Below are 23630 nucleotides of genomic sequence, written 5' to 3' on the forward strand. Positions count from 1 at the left end.
GAGTCGTGGTAGGAGCGCCAGCAACAGACCACGGAGGGAGCTGATAGCTGAACTGCTGGAGCTGGACGAAATGGATGGATCCATGGAAGGAACGGAGCCCCTTGCACCTGTCAGCAAAGAAGATGTAATTACTGGGATTGTACAGCGGAGATTATCCTTGTATCCAGAAACGTCCGTGGAACTAATCAACCAGCTGTTTCGGGAAGCAAGGGAAGAGATACAAACGAAGAGGGGACAAGAACTGGAACTGGTAAGAGCGAGACAGCCCATTACACCTGCAGTTCCTACCCCCCCCCACCTGCTGCTACAGGAAAGAAAATACCGTTCACTGCATTTAAAGCTTTTGTAGAAAGTGAGGAGGAAATCGATGGATATTTGGCGGACTTTGAGAGGCAGTGCTCACTACACCAGGTACCACCAGACCAATGGGTCACTATTTTGTCGGGGAAATTGTCGTGCAAAGCCAATGAAGCCTTTCGGGCTCTTGCTCCAGAGGATATTTTACAATACCAGCAAGTTAAAAAGGCGCTGCTAACCCGATACGCCGTAACGCCAGAAGCCTACCGCCGGCGCTTCCGGGAGTCCAAGAAGATGGCTGTGGACTCCCACATGGAATGGGCCAACCAGTTACAAAGGGTGGCATCCCTTTGGGTCCAAGGGTGCAAGGCCAACACCGGGGAGGAAGTATTGCAGCTGTTCCTAATGGAACATTTCTTTCAAGACCTGGCCGCAGACATACAAGACTGGGTACGAGATCGCCGGCCCGCTAACTTAAACGAGGCGGCTCGGCTAGCAGATGAGTACGCGGAGACAAGGAAAGTAAGCCAGGGTACTACACGGCTGGCTCAGAAGGTAGAACCGCGTACTCCAACCGTCACCCCATGCCCAGAGTTTCGGGCTCCAGTCCCACCACGTCCTCAGGGGCCTAGCAACTACCCCCGGGATTCGCCTAGGGTGACATGCCATCACTGCAGCGACACTGGACATATTGCTCGTTATTGCCCTTTGAGAGCTACAAATAACAATTGGAGACGCACAACACCCAACACAGAGGTCACTCCATCACGTCCCTCTGCGGACCACTGCCTGGAGACCGAAGGGGGCCCTGAGGAATGTCTGGGAATTTGGTATGAGGCAGACCCAATACAAGCGGCCTCTCCGGATAACCGTCAGCATCACCGTCAGGAGGTACGAGTGAATGGACAAGTAGCACAAGGTCTAAGAGATTCCGGGACTACTATCACTCTGATTCAAAAACATCTGGTAAAGCCAGAGAACGTGTCCACTCGCACAGTTGCCGTCCGGGTCGCAGGGGGTGCTGTATTTCGCGTACCCACCACCCGGGTGCACTTAGACTGGGGAGCCGGGTCAGGAAAGACCACAGTTGGTATCATGGACAACCTACCTGCCGAGGTGGTGCTGGGCAACGACATTGGCCCTCTGACTTCGGCTTATTTACCTACACCTGCTGCTGCTTGTGCCGTGACCACCCGCGTTGCTGGAATCAACCCACTTGCTGCTGAGAACCGGGTAAGACTACCTTCCCCGACATGTACTGTAGATCCGGCACAATATCACAGTCTAAAATGGGAATGTGACAAGTTGGCCAGTGAGAAATCAGAGATGCAACGACACTATGTCACGTATTATGAGATGTCCCGTGGCTTGAACATTGAAATGCACAAACAGGCGGAAATTGTCAAAAGATTAAATGGGATTTGCATCCAGGTGGTGCCGTATTTGTCCCAAGAGCATCAGCAACAGGTTTTGGGAGCCATTGAGAGAGCAAAGCAAGTGACTGTTCCAGAATTTAATTCTATTATTCACCGTCACCATCAGCTACCGACCTGGTAAGCCAATGGGAAGGCCGACGGACTGTCCAGGCAAACGGAACTTTTACCCTAACAGCAGACCGGACATCCCCAAGTTGATCCGAAAAGGATCAATCCGGGTCTGCCGGAGTGTTCCACAAAAGGGGGGCAGTGTAACGGATTATGGACTATTCTGCCTGGACATTGATAATAATTGCAGGATCTTGAGAGACTACAAGATGTTGGTTAATTGTGACCCCAACCAGTCAATATTCTATCACTCAGTCTAGTGACATGCTAATTGCGTCAGGGCCTGGGAGGCAGTCCATTGTCCTTGTATAAAGGTGTTGTAATGGACAGGTGTTAATCCCAGGTCTGCTCTCAGAACTATAATTATGCATGCTAAAAACTGTTTATGTGTGATAACACTGTCTCTGTATGCGGAGACGAAACGTCTGCCTAGGAGACGGAGTGGGTGAAGGTTTTGTTGTTATTAATTAAAGAATGTTTAGTAATTAGCCTTAGTGTGGGATGAGGGGGGGAGTGTCATTTGTTTCTGTACAGTTGTAACCAGATATAAGGAGGAAAAATGTGGAAAATAAAGTCAGTCTGCTTGACCCTTCAAACGTAGCACGTCTCGTTTCTTGGAAGGGCGTTCGATGGGATATACCGGCGGTACCTGCATATCGCAGCTTGCCAGGGAAAAGGACGTCTCCAACGGCTGAGACCCTCACACCAGTGGGTAGCCGTTACAGTGACCATTCGCTGACACCCGTAATCGTCCGCCTCCGCAAAGATCCGCATTTGCCGACGGAAAAAAATCCTATTTTTCTTCCGCCTGCCGGATCGGATAAACACGGACATATGGTCCGTGTTCATCCGATCCCCCATAGGGGAGAGCGGAGGAAAGACAGGGCGGTCCCTGCACAGTGTGCAGGGACCGCCCTGTCAGCTGCCAGCTCAGCTGGGATTTTACGGAGGATACTCGCTGAGCTTTTGCGGACACACGGCGCGGATCATTACTGATCCGCTCGTGTGAAAGGGCCCTAAGAGGTATTTATAAACGAGTTGATGTCCCACTCCACATTCATTCCATGTGGGACATAGGACCTCGACTCCATAGATGCAAAAAATGTCTAATTTAGAAACGCCCCTCACATTTGATCCTCCCCTCCATGGTGGCTAATATTTATCAATATTTTGAAATTGGGTGCCACTAGGATTCTTATTGTAACATCGCAAATGTGGGTTGTGGTTTGTGTCCCCCCCCCCCCCCTTTTTTTTTTTTTTCTTTTTTTTTTTTAATATACATTCGCAATATGTTCATTCACCTACACAAAGAACGACCGTATAGTCCTACCTACATATTGCTTACCACGTGGACAAGTTAATAACCTCTTCCCTACCCAGCTATAGGCATATGAGGGCCGCAGAAACCCTCCGGGCGGCCATCATTTGACGTCTTTGGCTTCTAGGGGGCACGCACGCGAAGCCGATGCGTGTGCCGAAAGGCCGTGATGTCATCCGGGCACCTTCGATTGTCACACAGCAGGGATCTTGCGTGCGCCTATGCGCATGCGTGAGACACGGCCGTTGCCCGCATCTGTGCGCATGCGCGCACGTTAGGTGCACGTCATACGCAGCGTCCAGCTGCCTATAAAACACACTGCCTGAATGGGGCACATCGTGGCATGATCTGCATGTGTTCCTGTGTTCCTGTTTTTGCATTCTGCATCCTGTTCCAGTGTATGACCTGGCTCCCTGACTCTGCTTCCTTCTCCAACCCTGACTCCGGCTTGTCGACTGCTTCCTTCTCCAACCCTGACTCCGGCTTGTGGACTCTGCTTGTATCCTGCCTGATTACCCGTTACCTGAACCCGGCCTGGACTCTGACTACTCTTCTGCCTATTGTCTATGCTGATTCCTCCAAAGTGCATGATCCGGCTTGTCTGACTCCGCTGACCTACGTCTGCTGCTCTGCTGACCCTCTTCGGCTCGTCTGCTAACCTGCACCCGCTGTTTCGCATTCTCTATCCTGCCGACCTGCATCACCTGCTTTCTGTCCAGCAGTTCCAGCCTCCTCTGCAGCAACACCAGATCCGGCACCTTTACTTCACCGTGCTCAGAGACCACTGTCCCCATTCCAGCGGGCTCTGAGCCGGGGTTGTACGGGAGGTCTCCCTCCACGCTTCAGGCTCACACCCAGGTACATAACAGTGTGTTCACAGAGGAACACAGATCGGTCTCCTCCCCTTGTGAGTCCCCACCCCCTACAGTTGGAATCCCTCCCTAGGCAACACTGTTAAACCCTTGATGACCCCTAGTGTTAACCCCTTCCCTGCCAGTAAAATTTACACAATAATCAGTGCATTTTTATAGCACTGATCGCTGTATAAATGTGAATGGTCCCAAAATAGTGTCAAAAGGGTCCGATATGTCCGCTGCAGTGTCAGTCGCGATTAAAAATCGCAAATTGCCGCTATTGCTAGAAAAATAAATGCCATAAATCTATCCCCTATTTTGTAGGCGCTATAACTTTTACGCAAACCAATCAATATACGCTTATTGGGATTTTTATTTCTTAACCAAAAATAACAAATATCCTCCTCATTTTTAGGCCGATATGTATTCTTCTACACGTGTGTGTGTGTGTGTGTGTGTGTGTGTGTGTGTGTGTGTGTGTGTGTTTTTTTTATTTAAAGCTCTTCTTTTTTTTTGTTTGTAGCGCAAAAAATAAAAACCGCAGGGGTGATCAAATACCAACAAAAGAAAGCTCTATTTGTGTGGGAAAAATTATCGAAATTTCATAAGGGTACAATGTTGCATGACCGCGCAAAATATGGCCTGGGCAGGAAGGGGTTGAAAATGCCCTGTATTGAAGTGGTTAAGTAACAATATTTTTGGTAGCAAATGTTGTAAAATGTCTCATTTGATATCTTTTAGTTGTTGTAGATTCAAAGGTTTTGGTCTTTTTACCTTCCACATGAATTGGCAACATTTTTGACAGGGGTAATAAACAGGCTTGTTGTGGGGGAAAAAAATGGTTTTCTTAGGGGGATTATTTATATTAGGGGCAATCTGGAAACTCAATGAGGGTGCTCCCCTGTAGATAACTTTTTAGCTCTTTCTGGTAAAATGGAACCCAATATACCGACATTTTTGAGACCGTCCCAATGTTAATTAACGGTAGCTTTTAATTTTTTTGTATTGAACTGAAAAGGCTATAAAAAAAGGACCATTTTGAAATGTGTCATCTTTCTGTTGAAGTTTATATGCCAGAAAGGAATTCCTTTCGACATTGCCCACCCTATCATTTTTCTTGTCCAACTCTACTCTCTGGTAACCCTTTTCAAGAAACCAACATTTCAGGATCTGTTAATGGAAATTCTGAGTGCTAGTACCATTACGTCGCAGGTGAAGAAACTGGCTATGTGGGACTGAACTGAGCCACGACCTATGGCGACAGCCATCAGTGGGTATAAACCTATTACGGTCGGTTGGTTTAAAGTATGTTTTGATCTCGAACCTTTGGTTAATAATAATTGATATCTCCAGATCTCTTAATGGCTAAGGGAAATACCCCTGTCATTTGGCATTAAAGTGGATGTAAACCCTCTCATCTCTGTGTATCATCTGAGGCTGTTCACTTTACTGGGTATATGTAACAAATCTCCCTACATAAGTTTTACATGTATATCTGCTGTCTTCATCTTTATATACTGTTTAGAAATTGCACATCATTTTTAGATTTTCTCTTCCTGGTTAGCATTGCAGTAAAGCCTCGGCATACAGCCAAGACAGCTGTTAGGAGGAACGGCACACACCCCCTCTCCTCATAGGTAGAGACTTTTAGCTCTGTTGAATCGTTCAGCTCAGTGCTAATCTATTTATAGCAACTTTCCCAACACAAAACTCAGGCTGCTTTTATCATGTGACAAAACTTGTCTGGAGTTATCATGCTGATAACAGAAGAACGGAGCAAGAGACAGCCACGGGACATAACGCTTTGAAGAGAATTAACAAAACTCTGCAGATATGTGCCCAGCTCAAACTTCATGAATTGTGTTTACATCCACTTTAACCACTTAAGCCCCGGACCATTATGCAGCTGAAGGACCTGACCCCTTTTTGCGATTCGGCACTGCGTCGCTTTAACTGACAATTGCGCGGTCGTGCGACTTGGCTCCCAAACAAAGTTGCCGTCCTTTTTTTCCCACAAATAGAGCTTTTTTTTTAGTGGTATTTGATCACCTGTGCGATTTTTTTATTTTTTAATTTTTTTGCGCTATAAACAAATAGTGCGACAATTTTGAAAAAAATTCAATATTTTTTTTATTTTTGCTATAATAAATATCCCCAAAAAAGATACAAAAAAGCATTTTTTCCCCTTAGTTTAGGCCGATGTGTATTCTTCTACATATTTTTGGTTAAAAAAAATCGCAATAAGCATTTATTGATTGGTTTGCGCAAAATTTATAGCATCTACCAAATAGGGGATAGTTTTATTGCATTTTTATTAATTTGTTTATTAATAAAAAAAAATTCTAGTAATGGCGGCGATCAGCGATTTATCGTGTCTGCGACATTATGACGGACACTTTTGACACCATTGTCATTTTTACAGCAAACCGTGCTATAAAAATGCACTGGTTACTGTAAAAATGACACTGGCGCTGATCGGAACCCTCCCCCCCCTCCGGTGTCACATTTGACACCTTTCAGGGGGGAGGGGGGTGCAGATACCTGTCTAAAGACAGGTATTTGCACCCACTTCCGGCCACACAGTTTTGGGTTTGAACGTCACCTCCCGTCTTCCCCCCCGTTGTGCTCTGGGAACACTCGGCTCCCAGAGCACAGCGGGAGCCAATCAGTGGCGCAGCGCAACTCGCGCATGCGCCGTAGGGAACCGGGTAGTGAAGCCGGAGCGCTTCACTTCCTGGTTCCCTCACTGAGGATGGCGGGGGGAGCAGCAGAGTGACGAGCGATCGCTCGTCTTCTGCTGCGGACGGCGCTGGACTCCAGGACAGGTAAGTGTCCTAATATTGAAAGTCAGCAGCTGCAGTATTTGTAGCTGCTGGCTTTTAATATTTTTTTTTTGTGACACATCCACTTTAAGTGTGCCCTAAGGGAGTGTTCTTACTGTGGGGGGGGGGGGGGCTGGGTGTGTGACGTCACTGACAGGGAATAGACGATCAGTGACAGGCTCACTAGGAAGCGCGGGGAGAGGTTTGTTTACACTTGCCTCTCCCCTTCTTCCTCTCTGTGACCTGATCGCAGGACGTGACCCACTACTGGGACCTTGTGCCCAGGCGTGCCAATTTGTCGACGTATATTGTTGTGCGGCGGTCCTCAAGTGGTTAAGGTCTAAAATGTTTATTATGTAAGGATTCCTGCTCTCCATTCCATAGGACGACATCCTCCTCCCATTTAGCTGTAAATAAATTGGCTAGGCAATAAGGAGCCAGATTCACGTCTACACATCTGGTGGTCTTGCTCAGATATTCAGCCCCTTTGGAAAGAAGTCCACCGCCTTACCTCAATTATCACAACACATGCGCTAGATTACAATTTATTTCTTCTGCACCACACATCCATAATCGGTCACCAACACTCCATTTAATCAATGCAGCGGAAATCTGCATACCAGTACAGTCCCCTCCAGATTTTGGCTGATTTGGTTTCAACGCATTAAGAATATTGCATAAATGGGGGAACTCTGGCACCAAGCCAGAGAAACCCCTCCAAATTCTGGAAAATCTGGGCTTGTTGGCTGGAATTTGCTGATTCCACAGAATTCTCCCAAATGATTGCCAATCATACTGTTGGCCACTGAATTTGTTGATGGCCGGAGGGGAATAATGATACTCCCTGACCCTTTGCCCTTTCTACACCCTCCTTTTTTTTTCCCCCCTTCCCCCTTGTTTTGAGGACCAGATTCATATTTACGTGAACTGGTTATCCCCATCACTTGATATGTTATGATTACTTACATTGTATATGGATTACCGTTGCCCTGTTGCATTTTCCTAAATGCATATGAATAACTACAGATAGTGTTTATTTGTACTATGTAAGCTACTGAAACGAAAATTCTATGTTTGGATCCAAAACCGCTTTACTTTACAGCAAGTCCACCAGGTGTGAAGGACTGTTCCCTCCTAAACCGCAGCCAAAAAACACCCTGAGGAGGCCCCGGGATTGAGGACACCAAGCGGGCTGGTACCAAGTACCACTGTAGAAAAAACATTGTAATTCGATTTAATGAGGTATTGATATTAGATTTCAAGTTACATTGAGACAATTTATATCCCATTCCGCTTCTTCCAGCGCTCCCCCCCCACCCCCACCCCAAGTACTGTTTCTCAATTTCCATATAGTGAAATCCTCATGTAATATTATAAATATCTTAGATATTTGGCAAGTATGCTTGTCTAAAGTCCTATATAAGTACGCCATTGGGGTTAGGGAAGTCAAGATTCTCCTCCTGTCCTTTTTGAATAAGCGCATTGCCAGGAATGTTCACTGCAAATGTAAAGAATCAAGCTATGATTCTGCAATGCCAATTAAATCCCAATGTTTTTCAAATACCCAAACTTCACCTTCTAATTTGCTAGGGATTTTGCTTCAGGCATTTTAAGAACAGCCACTTTATTAAGTCCATTGTGTCTTAGATTTACACTATAACTTGTACAATTGAGCTTAGAAATGTATCCATAAATATACTGTGATATTGGGGTCCCTTACTTGCCTCCATAAGACAACTCGTCCACCAAAGAACGCTCTCCTGAGGGCATTACAGGCATAGAAGAACTCTTAATCACCATGACTGCACTTACCAGCACAAACTGTGGGAATCTCCAGCTTCTGTCAGATCAGACCCGCTGCCATACACACAGGCTAAATGTCGGCTGGTCACTATTTTAGACCTTCTTATCTGCAAGTTTTATTTTTGCTGCAATAAAAGTTCTTGGATGCTTTCAGAAAACTGCTAATTCAGCTCTGTGAGATGATTGGTAGTTAAATTCCAAGACCAAGAAAGAAAAGGCTATTACGTTTTTTTACTTCCATGTAGGTGTTGCATTTTTAATATCGTCACTATATGCTCCAATGAATTCAGCATATTCAAAACAAGATCTAATAAAGGCTTAGTCCACTCAGAACTTTTAGGCAATTTTGGCAGATGGTGTAGAGCTAAACTAAATTACGATTTCTTCTGACCCTTAGGAACACACATCAGTCTCTGAACATGAGTCTCCAGGCGTGCCACAGGTATTAAATTAAAACTGTGAGGGTAGCATTTGGTGCCCTACAAAATGCAACAGGAAGAAACTATCAACTTTTTAAAATGAGTGGGAACAAAACCTGAAACCGTGGCAGGAAGATCCTACCATTTGGGTCACCAAGAAAAATAAAAACCAGATGACTTTGCTTACCGGCTCACTCCAGCTATAGCCAAAAACATTTTGGGTAGACCAATTCTTTACATAGAATGTATGTGGATTTCAATATACACTACTCCAAAAAATTAAAGGAACACTTTAATCTCAATGGGCAAAAATCTCATGCTGGATATCTATACTGATATGGACCAGGTAATGTATTGGGAATAAAAGGATGGCACATAATTTGATGGAAATTAAAATTATCCACCTACGGAGGGCTGAATTCAAAGACACCCTGAAAATCTAAGTGAAAAAATGATGCATCATGCTAGTCCATTTTGCTGAAATTTCATTGTAACAACTCAAAATGGTCCTCAGTAGTTTGTATGGCCCCCAAGTGCTTGTATGCACGCCTGACAACATCAGGGCTTGCTCTTAATGAGACAGATGGTGTCCTGGGGTATTTCCTCCCAGATCTGGACCAGAGCATCACTGACCTCCTTAACAGACTGAGGTGCAACCTGGCAGCACCGGATGAACCAAAACATAATGTCCCAGAGGTGTTATTTTGGATTTAGGTCAGGTGAGCGTGGGGGCCATTCAATGGTATAAATTTCTTTATCCTCCAGGAACTGGCTGCATGCTCTCGTCACATGAGGCCGGGGCATTGTCGTGCACCAGGAGGAACCCAGGACCCACTGCACCAGCGTAGGGACTGACAATGGGTCCAAGGATTTCATCCCGATACCTAATGGCAGTTAGGGTGCCATTGTGTAGCCTGTAGAGGTCTGTGCGTCCCTCCATGGATGTGCCTCCCCAGAGCATCACTGACCCACCACTAAACCGGTCATGCTGAACGATGTTACAGGCAGCATAAAGTTCTCCGTGGCTTCTCCAGACCCTTTCATGTCTGTCACATGTGCTCAGGGTGAACCTGCTTGTATCTGTGAAAAGCATGGGTCACCAGTGGCGGACCTGCCAATTCTGGTGTTCAATGAAAAATGCCAATCGAGCACCACAGTGTCCGGCAGTGAGCACAGAGCACACTAGAGGACATCGGGCCCTCAGGCCACCCGCATGAAGTCTGTTTCTGATTGTTTGTTTGGTCAGAGACATTCACACCCATGGTCTGCTGGAGGTCATTTTGTAGGGCTCTGGCAGTGCTCATCCTGTTCCTCCTTGCACAAAGGAGCAGATACCAGTCCTTCTGATGGGTTAAAGCGGAGTTCCGGCCACAATTTCACTTTTTAAATATAAATACCCCTGTAATACAAAAGCCTAATGTATTCTAGTAAAGTTAGTCTGTAAACTAAGGTCCGTTTTGTTAGGTTGTTACAGCATTTAGACACTTTATAAAATAGAAATTGACTGGGGCCATCTTAAGTGTGGGCATCATGAAGCTAGACTGTATGACTTCCTGGATTTCAGCCTTGCAGATCTCGCACATGCTCAGTGCTGCACAAGCAGTGTAATAGGTTTCAGATCAGGTTTCAGCACCTGTACTGTCCAAGACACATGATTCTTCGAGACTGGGGAGTGCACAGACTCCTGGAAAGTTACACCCACTACATTCCCAGGAGTCTGTGCGGTGTAGGTTAGGAAGCTTAAGCACCTAGGTGCAGGAAGAGGGAAGATTAACTATTCTGCCTAGCAACAACACTTTGAAGGCATCTAAAAAAAAAATTTTTTTTCTTAAAGGACTAATGACATTTTTTTAAAACTACTGATGTAATGTTATATTTATGGGTGGAACTCCACTTTAAGGACCTTCTACGGCTCTGTCCAGCTCTGCCTAACTGCCTGTCTCCTGGAATCTCCTTCATGCTCCTTGAGACTGTGCTGGGAGACACGGCAAACCTTCTGGCAATGACACGTATTGAAGTGCCACCCTGGAGGAGTTGGACTGCCTGTGCAACCTTTATAGGGTCCAAGTATCGCCTTGTGCTACCAGTAGTGACACTGACCCTAGCCAAATGCAAAACTAGTGAAAAGCAGTCAGAAGATGAGTAGGGGAAAAAATGTCAGAAACCTCCACCTAAAAAAACATTCCTGTTTTGGAGGTCATCTCATTGACCCATCTAGTGAACCTGTTGTTAATCAGTTTCAGCTGCTTTGCTGTTAATTGAAATTAACAACCCCTTCTGTATACACCCCTCCCCCTCTTTTTTACTTAACTGACCAGATCAATATCCCAGGAGTTCTGATTCAAAAGTATTCCTTTAAAAAATTTTAAGCAGTGTATTTTGGCTAGTATGTAATCTAACAGATTTAATGTGGTTATTAATTCTGAGCATACGACTAGTATGAATGGTACTGCAGACAAGTTCTGCATTTTTTTTTTTTTTTGTCTTCACCATTTTTGAGAACTGTTTTTTTGTATTCTATTTTCTATACAGGGAATATACCAGAGCCTGTGGCTGAAATGAATCCCGAAACAAAGGGTTTTACTGGAAAACGTCTCAACTCTAAAATGTTGGTGTATTCTGGTTCCAAGACACTTTATCTTCCAAAGTTGCTTACACTATACCAGCAATGTCTACGTGTGCTTCAAAACAATATTGACTGTAAGTGTGACTGTGAATATTGGTGCTGCTCTGCTAGAGGAAAATGGAATACAACTGGCAGAAATCAAAGGCTCTCAGCAGCTAGGTACGGCCACTGGCCCCATTCAATATAACAGGTCATCAGTGGCCGCAACAATTCATGGTTTTCTGCACAGCCAGGGTTTACCTGTGGTGATTTCTGCTGGATGTGGTCACTGCAGGTAATCGCGGAATCTGCAGACATCTGTAAATCCCTGCGGCTACCAGCGTCCTGTCCTTTTAATATATGAAAAAGTGCTATAAATTTAAGAATGCTTTCAAAAATAGAAGCTTTAATAGTTTATTTTATCAATTTACAAAACGAAAATAAGAAATATCCAAATCAAATCAATATTTGGTGTGAACTACCCTTTGCCTTCAAAACGGCATCAATAATTCTATGTACACTTGCACAGGAACTGGTCAGCTAGGTTGTTCCAAATATCTTAACTACAGATCTTCTGCCTCAAATCCCTTTGTCTCCATGTACTCCTAGACAGATTTTGATTTTGAAATCGGGGCTCTGTGGGGGGCCAAACTATCCAGGACTCCTTGTTCTTCTTTATGCCGAAGATTGTGCTTAATGACATTGGCTGCATGTTTGGGATGGTTGTTCTGCTGCGGGAATAAATTTGGGGGTGAATCGCACGCCTCCCTGATGGTGTGGCATGATGAATAAATATCTGCCTGCACTTCTCAGCATACTTCTCCATTTGCAGAAATGCAGCCCCAAACTTGCAAGGAGTATCTACCATGCTTCACTGTTGCCTGCAGACACTCATTGTACCGTTCTCCAGCCCTTCGTGAACAAATTGCCTCCGGCTACAGTGAATACCTGTATTTCAAATTGTGACTCAGCCTGAGCACCTGCTGCCAATTTTCTGCACCCCAATTCCTATGTTTTCACACATTGTTGAGCGGCTTAGCCTTGTTTCCACATCGGATGCACAAAACCTAGGAACTGGGTTGTATAAAAATGGCTTTTTAACTACATAGTTGAAGCCAAGGTGGCCCAAATTATTTTCTATACTAGAAGGTGCACCCACTGGGCATGCTGTATAAAACTTGTATGTAGCCTCTGCTAGATACAGTTTACAGCCTTGTAATCTGGCATTGAGATCAGAACTTCTCGTCTCTCACCCAGAACAAAATAGGGTTGTATGAGTGGCTAAGGCGGAAAGGTGGATGGATGATGTTGTGATCTCACCACCTCAGCCAATCGGAGTAGACTCTGTATTCATTAAGAGAATATAAAGCTGCCCAAGAATAGCTGACTGCCACTCAGTCTGACAGTATTATGTTCTGGATGTGAGACAAGAAGTCTGTCCCACACAAGTATACACAAGGCTGTATACTGAATGTAGCTAGGGCTACATACACTTTATACAGTGCATCTGTTGGTGTATAAATGAGTTTGGGCCAGCTTGGCCAAAATTAGTTGAAAGGGTAAACCTGGAATTCAGCTATAATGCCATAAACATACTATATCATATTTGTCATGGACTACTTTTTTATTCTCATTTCTTGTCTACTTTATAGCAATCCAAGAAGTTGGAGGTGTACCGTTTGATATCCTAAAGCCAGTTCTTGAGCGTTGTACTCCAGAGCAGCTTAATCGAATTGAAGAATGTAATCCAGTATGTCGATCTTATTCCATATTTTTTTTTTTTAATCTAGGGCTAGAGGAATGGGTTGAAATGCTTTCCTATTCGATTTTCTGCAGATTTTTGTCTTCAGATTTACCCAAACCATATAATATATGAGGTGAAACCTTGGGAGTTTCAATTTCTGTGCGATCAGGCAGGCCCTTGCAGTACAAGGTTTTGGTAAATCTGAAGACAAACGCCTGCAAAAAATCTAATGGTGTGTATGGGGTCTTATTCTTTACTCCAGTAGGCTTCCACTATTATGTGTGACCGGTCCCTTGAAGCCTCCTCTCTTCGGTGCTCTGGCCAGCGGTCACTCTTTGCTGTCATCATGGTTAATGCAGGACCAGCAGTCCTGCATCGTACATGAGAATGGTGAGGCCCGCCCACAACCCGAAGCTTCGGAGAGTAAAGGAGAGTTCCAATGGCCAGGGGAATGAGGAAAAAAGTCACCTTCTACCTCCTAGACTTAACACACATTTAACCCTTGCACCGCTTTAAGGGTTCTTTTACCGCCACATGATCGGAAAGTTTGGTGCATGTTCTGAAAAGGGAACCAAAGATGCAGCATGCAGAACTTTTGGTGCAATTTTGGAAAATGCACCAAAAACACTTCTAATAGAAGTCGATAAAGTATGGGAAACCCACACGAAAACCACAGATACACTGCATTGCACCCACATTATGGCAAAACTGCAGTTGGGCAATATGAAAAAAACTCAAAGCATTGTGCTAAAAGTGTTTAGAGGGTCCGATGCCCATGTAGTATGGAGTAGTTACATGTGTCTTGGACAAAGGTCTGGGTCAGATGCATGAGGTGTTTGGAATGTGCCTTATGCTTACAGTGATCAGCCATAACATTATGACCACTGACCGGTAACCGCAATATCTTGTTACAATAGCATCTAAAAATTGGTGGGATATATTGGGCAGCAAGTGAATATGTTGTCCATGATGTTGATGTGGTGAAATCAGAAAAAAAAGGACAGTATGTTGTGTATGGGACTGTGACCGATGCTCACAGACAAATGTTTCAACAAAGTTCACCAGCACTGGACTACGGAGCAATGGAAGAAGGTGGCCTGGTCTGCTGAATCATGTTTTTCTTTTACATTATGTGGATGGCTGGGGTGCGTGTGCATCACTTACCTGGGGAAAAGATGGCACCAGCATGCGGTAGAAGGATGCTTTGGGCAGTGTTCTGCTGGGGAAGCCTTGGGTCCTGCCATTCATGTGGATGTTACTTTGGTGTCCATGACTCAATGGGTCAGGTTTGTTTTAGCAAAAGGGGGCCATACTCCATATTAGGCTGCATTCACACCTCGGCGTACAAAATCGCGGCGTTTTGTACCGCGAATTGCGGTGACAAATAGCAGCGTTTTGTACCGCGATTTGCGGCGACAAAACACCGCGATTGTGAATGCAGCCTTCACCCCCTCTATGGAGATGGTTCACATCTCCTATGCCGAAAGCCGCCTGAAAAAAAGGTCCGGGACTTTTTTTCAGGCGGCAGGCGTACGGCGTTCGGCGTGGAGATGTGAACCATCTCCATAGAGGTGCATGTGTTTTCGTCCCTCTGGCGTCTCGGGGCTGCTGCGGCGTCACACTACAGGCGACAAAACGCCTAGGTGTGAATGGGGGCTGGTCAGGATTTTATGGCTGATCGATGAATGTTGCAATAATCTTAGTCAATTGTGACATTGTATTAATCTGTGGCAGTCTAGTAATTTTGGGAACAATCTTCTACAATTTCCTAATGGTCTGCATTAGTTTTTTAAAGGTGGTTCTTAAAGCGGAGGTCCACCCTAAATATTAAATACAGCTTATCGAGACCAGCTCAATATGTATATGAACATTTGGCTAATAAAAAATGTATAGTTCATTCAAATACCGTGAATCTGTGGTTTTCAAGAGACACTTCCTGGTCTCCCTCCAGCCGGAGTGGGCGTATCCCCTCTCTTCCTCAGCGCCCCAGTGTTTGCTGGGAGTTGATCGCAATGTCTCCTGGGAGCACAGTGTTTGTGCTTTCCAGGAGACAATTCATAAAGCCGACCGACGAAATCTTGCGGGATTTCACATGTCACGTGACTCAAGCAAGTCACGTCACAGCATTCACCGCTTCCAGGAAGTATTTGCTTGTGGGTTTCACAATGCCCACAAGCAAGATGGAACATTCCAGGAGGAATTTTTATAAAGTATTATTTACGGCCGATTCACAGTGCGGGGGAACAAACCTAAGACACGTGAGTACAAGCTTGACAAACCGAAAACCCATAGATGCACAGCAAAAAAAAAAAACGATGTCCCGCAGAACCCCCGCTTTAAGCCTTTTATAGTTTTTTTACATTGATGCCCTTACATCTATGCATTAAAGTAAACAAAAATCCCCCCCCCCCCCCTTAGAGCCATAATTACCTGGGCCTAAACTCGATCCAGCACTGAGCTTAAGAGCAGGGGCTCACTTGCTCTTCACTGCTGTCAATCAAATTTCATCACACAGGAATTGTTGCTGAGCTGTACTGTCTGTGTAAACAAAGTCAGGAGCGTCAGCAGGGGACCCCCGAAGAAGAGGCTGGGGCTGCGCTGTGCAATAACTTAAGTAACATAGCAGCCGATTTAACATAGCAGTGTCTTTTATTAAGCAGACTGCATATGTATCTGTTCTTTGTGGTGACCTAGCATATGTCTGATGTGTAGATTTTTTATTTTATTTTTTTAACACTCTGTAGATAATGTAAAGTAAGGCCATTCTTTTTGTACTAAAGGACTTTATGGAGGACTCTGACTACCTGTGGAAGAAACACTGTGAAAGGGACTTTAAAGGCCACCGGCTCTTAGAATATGAGTCTTCACGAGAGATGTATTTAAGGCTCTTCAGTGAAAGAGAGGAAAAGTTAAAAATGATAACTCAAAATATCAGTTCACTATACTCTGGAAAGCCTAAAGGTTTGTATCCTTAAGCAATTTAAACAAACCAGACCAGCTTCTACATACAAATCAAAAACCTTTCTAGCGTTCAATCTCTACACCTGGTATTCATACCAAAATAACATATTAATCAGAATTTAATTTTTATGTAAAACGTCTCCCTACTGAATGAACATTGTACAGTAATCACTATGCCCATTTGACTGATCATAATTTAAATGCATATTTAGTTGGTGACAAGGGAACAGCTAAATTGTAATTACTCCTAGGTTTTAATAGTTTAGAAACAGGTGTGTGTGTGTGTGTGTGTGTGTGTGTGTGTGTGTGTGTGTGTGTGTTTCATACACAGGCAAATATAGAAATAAATGTTCTTGCTGCTATTCCATTTTAAAATGTTTAAAGTATGGGAGCGAACCATTTTAGCTTACTATTGAAGGTGCAGGATCAGAGCTAGGAGACCTAAAGTCCAGCAAAGGACCACAAATGTGCACAGATGACTGGTGATTGTTAACAAGACCGGAAGAAAGTTGAATTCTACCCACTAGGGACATGGGTGGCAATAGGAACCCAGCACAGTTGCTAATCTTTCTCCATTGACTCCTCTCCAACAGATTTCTGTGATTTAACAAATGTCCATTGCCATATTTTGGTAATGACATCAACCAGCATCCCTACTCCTTTTGTTTTAATTTCAGCTGTCAGCTAGGGAATCTTCTTATCAACAGCTGAATGGGGCTAAGAATGAGTCACTGGTTGCTAGGACTCCAACAGCCACAGACATTATAGTAGTGGTGTGTGGGCGGCCCAGTTGGTGCCCAGGGTGGCAGAATGGCACACAGAGACCAAATAAAGTGGCAATTATTTTATCAGATGACGTTAATAGGGAGAAACAGCAGTAAGGTACTTGGCTTAAAGTATAAGTTCACCTTTGGGAAATTGTTACATGTTCCACCCGTTTTTCGGTTGACCATGTAAAATGTTCCCACTGCTGCAGCCGCTGCCTGCTGCTCATTCTCCCTGTGGCAGCAGTGCCGGTGTTGTGCCGATTAAGATTCTCCCCCGGCAGATAAGGACCCCCCCTTTACTGCGCAGGCGCACCGCTTGCGCAGTATGAACCTCAACTGAGCTTCCGAAAATAGCCAAAGATGTAGAGTTGAGAGTCGGCTCTACATGGCACCTGCGCACTGACAATGACACATGCTGCACGCTCCCGATGCTAAACTAGTGCTACTCTGCAAGGGGCGGGGGTGATTTTAGCAATAAAGTACACGTCTTAGCAGGGCTTGTTAAAACAAATGGAGGGCAGGTTTTGCAATGTGCCCCGCTAAGACGTGTACTTTATTGCTAAAATCACCCCCGCCCCTTACAGAGTAGCACTAGCATCGGGAGTGTGCCGCATGTATCCTAGTCAGTGCGCAAGCGCCGTGTAGAGATGAAGCTCGGCTCTACATCTTCGGCTATTGTCGGAGGCTCAGTTGAGTTTGTATTGCGCAAGCGCCGCACATAGGATGCATTAAGGTGAAAAAACACAAAGCTTTACAACCCCTTTTTAAGGCTTGCATTGCCAGACCAGCATATGAGCAGCATGTGGGGGTGGCTGTTGGGTAGACTAACAGTGTAGCAGCACTTGGAAGAACTAATACAAAATCTTTATCACTGTAATGGAGTCCAAGGAATAGTGGAGCCAAGAGCAGTCTGTTTATCAGGAACCTCTTCCAAAGACTAGATCAGCTGTCCTTATCCAGTGTGGATCCTGTCCCTACTCTATTCACTTTACAACTGTGTGCCAACTACAGCGTTGCAGCTGACAATCGAGACAACTGTTCCCCTGGTGATACCTACGAAGGCTGCAGAGGAACTATAATACTCTCATCCTCCATTACCTCTGTACATTGGCCAACAACACAAGGCTACCAATTGGGGGGGGGGGGGGTAAACACCTGCATACACTCGGGCCCCATTGACGGATTCTGTTCTTGGCATTGAAAGCACACAGGCACAAAATACAATGGCAACAAGTGATTTCATGCAAAATAATCAGAATAGCCTGGGTAAGACCAAATAGGACGACAGACCTCATTGTCATCTTTGGGTTCAGTGTAAGAACTTTCAATTTGCAGTAGGTTGATCAGAAGCCTCATGTGCTTGGGGGTTATGGATAGGCATAACACCCATACAGAGGCCAGCAACAGGGTCCACAGAAGGATGCATAGGCTCAACAGGACACTCAAAATCCTCACATGAGTCCACAGCAATATCCACAGGTGTCTCAGTAGGAGTTTCTCCATCAGGAGAAACAGGATCCAGGGCCTGGACTCAATAGGATAGGCAGATACCACTCCATAAGAACTTCTGTATTGGTGTAATGTCCATAGTGCTAGACCCCTCCCGTCCGGCAGCTAGGACCTATCCCCACTCAGCACACAGGGCCTCAATAGGTTCCAAACAAGGTATTTACAGACAGGTTCAGGCCCTACAGTCACCACATCATAGATGGTCTTGGGTAACTGCCATTAGTACATTGATAAAGTAAGGGGGCATTACCAATAAACACTGTGTGAAATAATATATACAGTAGGTGGTTAATGGAGCAACACTAAAGGCAAGTAAGGGTAAAAATATATATTTTTTTTATTGGCGTAAATTAGGTGAATGGTTTTATTTATTTTTTCTCCTTTTAAGGTCGGCAAGTAAAACTCGCTTACATTCATGGAGAAGCCAAACCTCCCCGATATATCCGTCGCAAGCAAGAGATTAATGGAACGGCTGGACCTATTGTACAGCCTCATCCCATTGAGAAACTCAAGTATGTTTTTGTGTGTGTGTTTTTTTTTTTTTTTTAAACTATAACCACATGTATTTGTTTTTTAATTTGTCTTTTGTGTGTGTTATGATAAAACTTGGTGAAGAATAGAGGTTTAGCGAAAGTGGAGATGGCAGATTCAGGTGTGGGCAATAGGGAAAAAGTCCTGCTTCCAACAATACTTTCACCACTCCAGCCTGAGTGGGTGTAGTGCACCTGGACAGGCCCCTCGCAAGCCTGGCCGCCAGAATGTCACTCGGAACTTAGGAAATGAAGTGTCTGCACACAGACCCTCCCAATGGTTGAAACAGCGGAGATAATCCTCCTTAGCAGATTTGACACCTGGATCTCCTTCAGGTAGTTTTGAATTGGGGTACCGACTGACAGGTAGCCAACATCCAGCCTCTCAGTGTCTGGTTCCTCTGGTCCCTGATGGATAGTCAGGCCCCTATTGGAACACCAGCCTCTCTTGGTACTCCTAGCAGACTCTCCACCGTACAGCTTCCTCCAACTGGACGGACAGCCCAGGACCTCTTTAGGAGGGACCCAGTCGATTACTGAGTCCCCAAGTGGCAGATGAATTGCTCCGGGCCAACGTGGTACCGAAACCAGGATCTCTGCGTTGCACCGGGGCGGTGTGAAGTGGCTACCCTAAAGGTGGGCGCCACACGAGGAGAAGACCCAGGAAAATGGCGTCTGCCTCATAAATACTCTCCCCCAGCATGCACAGCGAGACAGACTCCTCCTGATAGGCTGCTGGGTAAGAGCACCCAATCCTTGACTCCACTGCTGCCACCTGCCGACCTGGGATGTGATCAGCACCCCAGAAAGGACAGAATGAGCCCACAGCACAGCCAAAGCTAAGACGGAGGCCTAAATTTGAGCAAATTAACATGGTCAGGGTTACCTAAATCTCCAAACTCCTCTAAATTTAACCTAGCACCGATTCTAGAAAGTAACCAGGCGCTATAAAATAGATGGATAGATAATCTCAAACCCCTGAAGGAGCTGCTTTTGTTTGTTCAGTCCGTTACTCTGCCTTTCAACCCCGATGAACTGTCCCAGGCCCTCTGGCACACATAGCAATGTTATTAATGGAATAATTCCACGGCAATACATAACACAGTTCTGATTGTTTACTTAAAGGAGTTCTCTAAGCTAAAACTTTTAACCCCCGCTGTGCCCGGGTTGTAAAACTATACAAAATAAACTTTCACTTACCTGCCTACGATCCCCCGTTGTTCCGATATCGCCGTCCCGGTCTCTTCCACTTCCTGCGGGTCGGTGACTCACAGTGCGCTCAGCCTATCAGCGGCCGCAGCAATGTCCCGTCGCAGCCGCTGATAGGCTGAGCGCACTGTGAGTCACCGACCCGCAGGAAGTGGAAGAGACCGGGACCGGAGAACGGGACGGCGATATCGGAACAACGGGGGATCGTAGGCAGGTAAGTGAAAGTTTATTTTGTATAGTTTTACAGCCCGGGCACAGCGGGGGTTAAAAGTTTTAGCTTAGAGAACTCCTTTAAAGAAAAGCAAAGTTCAGGTAAACATTTTTCTTCCCTGTATAAGTACCAAGGATTTGTCTGAAACAGTTTAAAGAAACAATCAGGAACACTATGCAACCAATGAAAGCAATAACAATATGGACAGATTAAACAGACTCCCCAACAACTTGTGGGATGCTGTGGCTAAAGGGGAACCCCAGGCCGGCCTACCATACCTCCTAGTACACACCCAGTGAAATAATCTCAATACCCGTGGTGTGTCCCCTTTTAAGAGCAACTGCAGCAATGTCCTGGAAGCAAAGCTTTGCGTTTTTATTATCTTCGCCGGCAATGTAGGAGCTCAGACTGTGGACAATATTTGGATTTGGTATTCTATGAAAAGCATTAAAGGTTCCTGGGCAAAGTCCCCTCACCAAACCCTGTACACAGTCAGTGGTCCTCCCCTGAGGATCGATCGATCTTAGAGGTGTGTCGCAGTGGCATTCAGTCCTTGAGCTGTTGCAGGGTGTCCTTCTTTAGCATGAACCGTCTGTTCCTCTGGGCTGGAGTTGCAGGCTGTGTGCCCCTTGGTAGGCCACGATTCCACACACATAGAGTGCAGGAGATGCTCTCCTGATGGGGTGCATGCACAAAGAGGCTCTGGCCTAGTTACTCTGGCTTTCTATTTCCTCCTTCACAGTCCTTTGTTGCTGCCTGATGATTGGCTCAGGCCCTTCCAATAGAGAAGGGGGGGGGGTGAAAAAGCCCATGCTGCTGCAGCAGACAGCTGTCCCCCAATATATTAGGTCAGTCTGGAGAAGTACCTGAAAATATAAAATATATATATATGTATAATATAATATTTTACACACCCCACCACCACCACAACAGAACTTGGGGGGGGGGCAGTCTTCGATTCAAATAGCTGCCTGAAGAACCACAAGTTTCTCCAAGAACTACTCAGTATGATACTCCCACCATCCAAAATGCATTTGTAATTCTGTGCTTGTTCTTCTTCTAAACATTGCTTTGTTCAGCTGTAGTCTCTACCCCCTCTGCAGACATTTCTCATTGTTCATTATAGCCAAGTGACTACCGTAATAAAGTTAAGATAGTTTGCAGCAGCTCTTCTCAATATCACTAAATTGATATGCCGGATTCATCACACTGGGGGGGGGGGGGGGGGATTTACTAAAACAGGTGCACACAGAATCTGGTGCAGCTGTGCATAGTAACCAATCGGCTTCTAGGCTTTATTGTCAAAGTTTTACTAAACAAGCTGAAGTTAGAGGCTGATTAGTAACTATGCACAGCTGCACTAGATTCTGTGTGCACCAGTTTTAGTAAATCTCCCCCACTGCTTGCCTCCCGCCAGAAAGGGGAGCCAGAAAGCCAAAGCTCTGCTTTGGAATGTGGGAATTAATGTTCAGAAAGGGAGACCTAATTGGGCCTTCTATTGACCATTGGACTATTCCAGGGTGCATAACTATTGCCATAAAAATAAGTATATTCTATAAGCCGAGATTTTCAGCACATTTTTTATTTATTTTTTTGTGCTGAAAATGCCCACCTCGGCTTATACTCAAGTCATCGCTGAGCTGTCCCTATCTGCGGCCTTCTTATCTCCAGCGCTGTGATATATTCGGTCTACTCGGCAGCCATGCAGTGTACCAAACCCCCCGCCTCCTCCTCATCTGTGATAGGCTGAACACTGACTCACTGCTGGAAACGGAGTCTGTGTTCTTTCACGGACGAGGAGGCGGCGGGGCTTTGGTACTCTGCATGGCCGCCGAGTAGATGGAGTATATCACAGCGCTGGAGATTATAAGGCCGTAGATGGGGACAACACCGGGAGATAAGGCCACAGATGGGGACAACACCGGCACAACGGCAGATGCCGATCAGGTACTTGAGAGTGAGGCCGAGGCATGCAGATGGACACGGACACAGTGAGGGAAGCCGAGGCATGCAGAAGGACACGGTGAGGGAGGCTGAGTCATGCAGAAGGACACAGTGAGGGAGGCTGGGGCATGCAGATGGACACCGTGAGGCTGCAAATGGGCATTGTTAAGACTCTTTTCCACTTACAGTAGCTGCTGCATTCTCACCCTAGGCTTATACTACGTTTTCCCAGTTTTTTTTTTTTTTTTTGTGGTAAAAGTAGGTGCCTCGGCTTCTACTCAAGTATATAAGATAATGGCAATAAAACCAAAAAGATGGGTGTAGAAATTGCGTAGGTGAAATATAAAGAAAGCAGCTGGCAATAACACAAAAGAACATATGTGTATAAACAGTAAAAAACAAAAACTGCCGAGTTAAGTAAACAACAATAAATTATGTAAATCTGATCCATTTAATGTGTTCAATGAATAATGTGAAGAAAACAATCCTTTGTTAATAGTGTCTCAATAAGATGAGAAGCTGATGATCCAAAGTGCACCTTCCACCGTAATAAGAAAAGGGTGTATCCTTACCAGATGGCTAGACTCCATGTTAAAGGGAGCCTAGCAAAGTGCTAGTTCAATGCAGCATGAGGGATCTATCCAACGGATACATGCAGAGTGATAATGACATCAACTGTGCCGGTTATTCCATCTCTCTCATTTATGATTAAAATTCATAGTATAAAAACCGAGTGGTTTATTTGGAATCAAACAATGTAACAAGCCAAACTAATTTTAATATTTTAATTGTGGCTATTTTATTGAACGACCCTCCCCCCTGTTTCGGAACCAATTTCAATTGGGTTGGATCACTCATTTTAATCCCATGGTGGTTATGTTAATTAGGTAATTTGTGCACTTTGATCCATTTTAATGGACTGATCACATTTACATATTTATTGTTGTTCATTTAGCGCAGGAGTTTTTGTTTTTTTATAGTAATGTATCCGCCTACAAAGGTACACATTAAGACCCCACTTTTAGCAGGACAGATGGTACATCAAAACATTAGAGAGCACTGGAGCCTAACGCGATACCAGGCTCATATGATC

General features: G+C 45.1%; 1 protein-coding gene across 2 annotated transcripts in view; it reads left to right on the forward strand.

Moving 5' to 3' along the window:
- LOC120936982 (elongin-A-like) overlaps positions 1 to 23630 on the forward strand; it is a 146667-nt gene that overhangs the window by 92895 nt on the left and 30142 nt on the right. For both annotated transcript variants that reach the window (XM_040349831.1, XM_040349832.1), the window contains exons 6-9: positions 11590 to 11757; positions 13315 to 13412; positions 16187 to 16367; positions 19032 to 19155. In XM_040349831.1, coding sequence (XP_040205765.1) covers positions 11590 to 11757; positions 13315 to 13412; positions 16187 to 16367; positions 19032 to 19155 — 571 coding nt within the window. The remainder of the gene's footprint in view (positions 1 to 11589; positions 11758 to 13314; positions 13413 to 16186; positions 16368 to 19031; positions 19156 to 23630) is intronic.

The sequence above is a fragment of the Rana temporaria genome, chromosome 4, assembly GCF_905171775.1.
Source record: "Rana temporaria chromosome 4, aRanTem1.1, whole genome shotgun sequence".
Classification (NCBI taxonomy): Eukaryota; Metazoa; Chordata; class Amphibia; order Anura; family Ranidae; genus Rana; species Rana temporaria.